The sequence below is a fragment of the Chenopodium quinoa genome, unplaced genomic scaffold (genome assembly GCF_001683475.1).
Source record: "Chenopodium quinoa cultivar QQ74 unplaced genomic scaffold, ASM168347v1, whole genome shotgun sequence".
NCBI lineage: Eukaryota > Viridiplantae > Streptophyta > Magnoliopsida > Caryophyllales > Amaranthaceae > Chenopodium > Chenopodium quinoa.
The window spans coordinates 277553-281331 of NW_018744828.1; the positions used below are offsets into that span (position 1 = coordinate 277553).

The following is a 3779-nucleotide window of genomic DNA, read 5'->3' on the forward strand; positions in this document are numbered from 1 at the left end:
TTTCTGTGTCCCAAATTACAGATGAGCTTAATTGTACTGTCCAATTTAACTCTAATATGTGTGTTGTACAGGATCAAACGAAGGAGTTGATTGGAACGGGAGCTAGGAGAGACGGACTATATTATTTTAGCAATTCAGATTCGGTGAATCATGTTGATGTGGGTGAAACTACGTCGACCTTGGAGTTGTGGCATCGTCGAATGGGTCATCCTTCTGAAAAAGTGGTTAAGTTACTTCCTCATGTCAGTGGAAATAAACATAATCTTGCTAAAGGGTGTGAGGTATGTGTGCGTGCTAAACATCCTAGAGATAAATTTCCTTTAAGTGATGGTAGAGCTTCTAGGATTTTTGAGAAAATACATTGTGATTTGTGGGGTCCGTATCGACATGTCTCATCGTGCGGAGCTCGTTATTTTTTTACTGTCGTTGATGATTATTCCCGAGCTGTTTGGATTTACTTGTTGGTTGATAAAACTGAGGTGTTTCGAATGTTTTTAGCATTTGTTGCAATGGTTGATAGGCAATTTTCTCAAAATATTGTTGTGCAAAGTGATAATGGTACGGAATTTAATTGCTTGCATGATTATTTTAGTGCTACCGGTATTGTTTTCCAAACCTCTTGTGTGGGGACTCCACAACAAAATGGGAGGGTTGAGAGAAAACACAAACACATTCTTGAAGTTGGGAGAGCTTTGAGGTTTCAAGCCAATTTGCCTATTTATTTTTGGGGGGAGTGTGTCCTTGCCGCTGCTCATCTAATTAATCGTACACCCACTCCCTTGTTACAAAATAAAACTCCATTTGAAATTTTGTTCAACAAACCACCTTTGTTTGATGCTCTCCGTACTTTTGGATGTCTTTGTTTTGCTCATAATCAGAAAACAAATTGGGACAAGTTTGCCAGTCGGAGTAGGAAATGTATCTTTCTGGGATATCCCTTTGGGAAGAAAGGATGGAGATTGTATGATCTTGATTCAAAAGTTTTTTTTGTGTCATGAGACGTGAAGTTTGTTGAAGGGGTGCTTCCGTTTAGTTCCCCGGAAGATGTAAATATAACTTCTCCAATTTCTGATAATAATGATGACATACATGAGGATTTTTTGGGATATGACAGTGAGTTTGAATTGGGTGTTAATGGAGGTATGTATGTCGAGCAACAGGCAGCTCAGACCTTCGAACAGTCTGCCCCCAACACAGTGCCCACTGCCACACCGCAGCCTTCACACGCGGGTGCACCTGCGGCTGAGCATACTGCTCCAGCTTCCCCCGCAGCAATTCCTACGGGTGCAGGGTATACTCCACAGCCATTGAACCCAGCTGCTTCCTCAAGCGCTGGAATTCCAGCGACAGCTGGGTCTCGTATTCAGCCCGACAACAGCAACACAGAGGCCGAGCAGCAACTTGATACCTCCAAGCAGCCTCAACCGGAGGTGTTAGGTAAAGGTCATCGTGTGAAAATTCCATCAGTCAAGTTGCGTGATTATGTGACACATTCTGTTTTTGCTAATAGTCCGTCTTCTTCTTCTCCGTCATCTAATACTCCTTCAGGTACGCCTTATCCTTTGGCCCACTATATAAATTGTGACATGTTTTATGTAAATTATCGCAAATTTCTTGCAGCTGTTGTTTTGGGAAAGGATCTAAAATCTTTTAGAGAAGCCATGAAATCTGAAGGTTGGCGACGTTCTATGAAAGAAGAAATAAGGGCTTTGGAGGATAATGGGACTTGGACATTAGAGCATCTTTCTCCCGGTAAGATAGCTCTAGGTTGTCAATGGGTGTACAAGACAAATTTTTTGTCTAATGGTGATGTTGAGCGTCTAAAGTCTCGATTGGTTGTTTTTGGTAATCATCAACGAGAAGGCATTGATTATGGTGAGACCTTTGCTCCGGTTGCAAAAATGACTACTATTCGTGCTTTCCTTGCTATAGCGGTTTCAAAAAACTGGGAAATTCAGCAAATGGATGTTCATAATGCTTTCCTACATGGTGATCTAGAAGAGGAAGTGTACATGAAATTACCCCCAGGTTTTGAGAGTTCGGATTCAAGTTTGGTGTGTCGTTTGAGAAAGTCTTTGTATGGGTTGAAACAAGCTCCGAGATGTTGGTTTGCAAAACTCACTACGGCTCTAAAAGGGTACGGTTTTATTCAGTCTTACTCTGATTATTCTCTTTTCACATACTCTAAAGGCAATGTTCAGATTAATGTCTTAGTTTATGTTTGATATTATTATTTCTGGGAATGATTCCGCTGCATTAAATGTGTTCAAAGCTTATCTTGGTGATTGTTTCAAGATGAAGGATCTTGGTCCTTTAAAATATTTTTTGGGCATTGAAGTTGCTCATAGTAAATCAGGTTTGTTTTTGTGTCAACGAAAATACACCTTGGATATTGTTTCTGAAGCAGGACTATTAGGTGCGAAACCAAGTGGTTTTCCGATTGAGCAGAGCCACAAGCTAAGTCTTGCTAGTGGTGAGTTACTTGAGAATCCCGAGTCTTATCGTAGACTGGTAGGGCGATTGATTTATCTCTCGGTGACTAGACCGGATTTGGCATATTCGGTTCATATTCTTTCACAGTTTATGCACGAGCCACGGGTTGAGCATTGGGAAGCAGCTCTCAGGGTGGTTCGTTATTTAAAAGGTACCCCAGGACAGGGTATTTTGTTGAGTGCAGATAGTGACTTGACTTTGCAGGGCTGGTGTGATTCAGATTGGGCGGCGTGTCCTCTTACTCGTCGTTCGTTGACAGGTTGGCTTGTGTTCCTTGGTAAATCACCTATTTCTTGGAAGACCAAGAAACAACCCACAGTTGCCACATCCTCTTCTGAGGCTAAGTATCGTTGCATGTCTTCAACCACACATGAGTTGAAATGGTTGAAGGCCTTGCTTTTGAGTTTGGGTGTTGAACACCCTAAGGCGATCAAGTTGTTTTGTGATAATCAATCTGCTTTATATATAGCTCGAAATCCAGTTTTTCATGAACGTACGAAGCATATTGAGATTGATTGTCACATTGTTCATGATGCCATTACAGAGGGCTTAATTGATCCTTCTTATGTTTCCACTAAGGAACAACTTGCAGACATTTTCACTAAAGCGCTTGGGAAGTCTCAGTTTGATCATCTTCTTTCCAAGTTGGGCATTTACAATCCCCATGCTCCAACTTGAGGGGGGGTATTGGGAATATTATATTTTAGGAAATTATATGATAATATTTAGTTGCTATATTTTGTGCCTACAATATAATCTTTTGAGATCTTTGTGATATTTCCTAATTTTATCACATTAGGGAAACCTTGTAATATATATTGGCTATGGCCGTATCAATGGGAGGCAAGTGATTGAGTTTATTCAATTTATCATATTCTCTCTATAATTTAGCAGTTACATATATTACGAAATCGAGGTAATCATTAGTCTAAAGTATACGAAGTTTTGTAATTTTGACTTTTGGAGTAATACTTTTTATTACAGAATATGACATATGGATTGGCTGAAGTTAATAATTATTTGCAAAATCGTGTTGAAGAGTCCAGAACATTGGAAATGTTGGCTACTACTGCTGCTCAAAACTCCACCATTACGGATAATTATAAGGTAAAAGATACATATATGCAATAATTATTATTCATATATGTCTACCTTGTTCATAAACAATTCATCAAATTGTCGAAATATCTTACATAAAATAATGTGGATGGATGAGTATAATGTTGGATATTTATTTTATTTCTTTTTATTATTTATTTCTTTTTATTTATTTATTTTTTGAATAG

The 3779-nt window shown here is 39.1% G+C and overlaps 1 protein-coding gene across 1 annotated transcript; it reads left to right on the forward strand.

Annotated features, from left to right (window-relative positions):
- Positions 1-2295: 2295 nt before the first annotated feature.
- LOC110704229 (uncharacterized mitochondrial protein AtMg00810-like) lies at positions 2296-3171 on the forward strand. Its single transcript, XM_021882017.1, has one exon. The coding sequence runs from the start codon at positions 2296-2298 to the stop codon at positions 3169-3171; it is 876 nt and encodes a 291-aa protein (XP_021737709.1).
- The last annotated feature ends 608 nt before the right edge of the window (positions 3172-3779 follow it).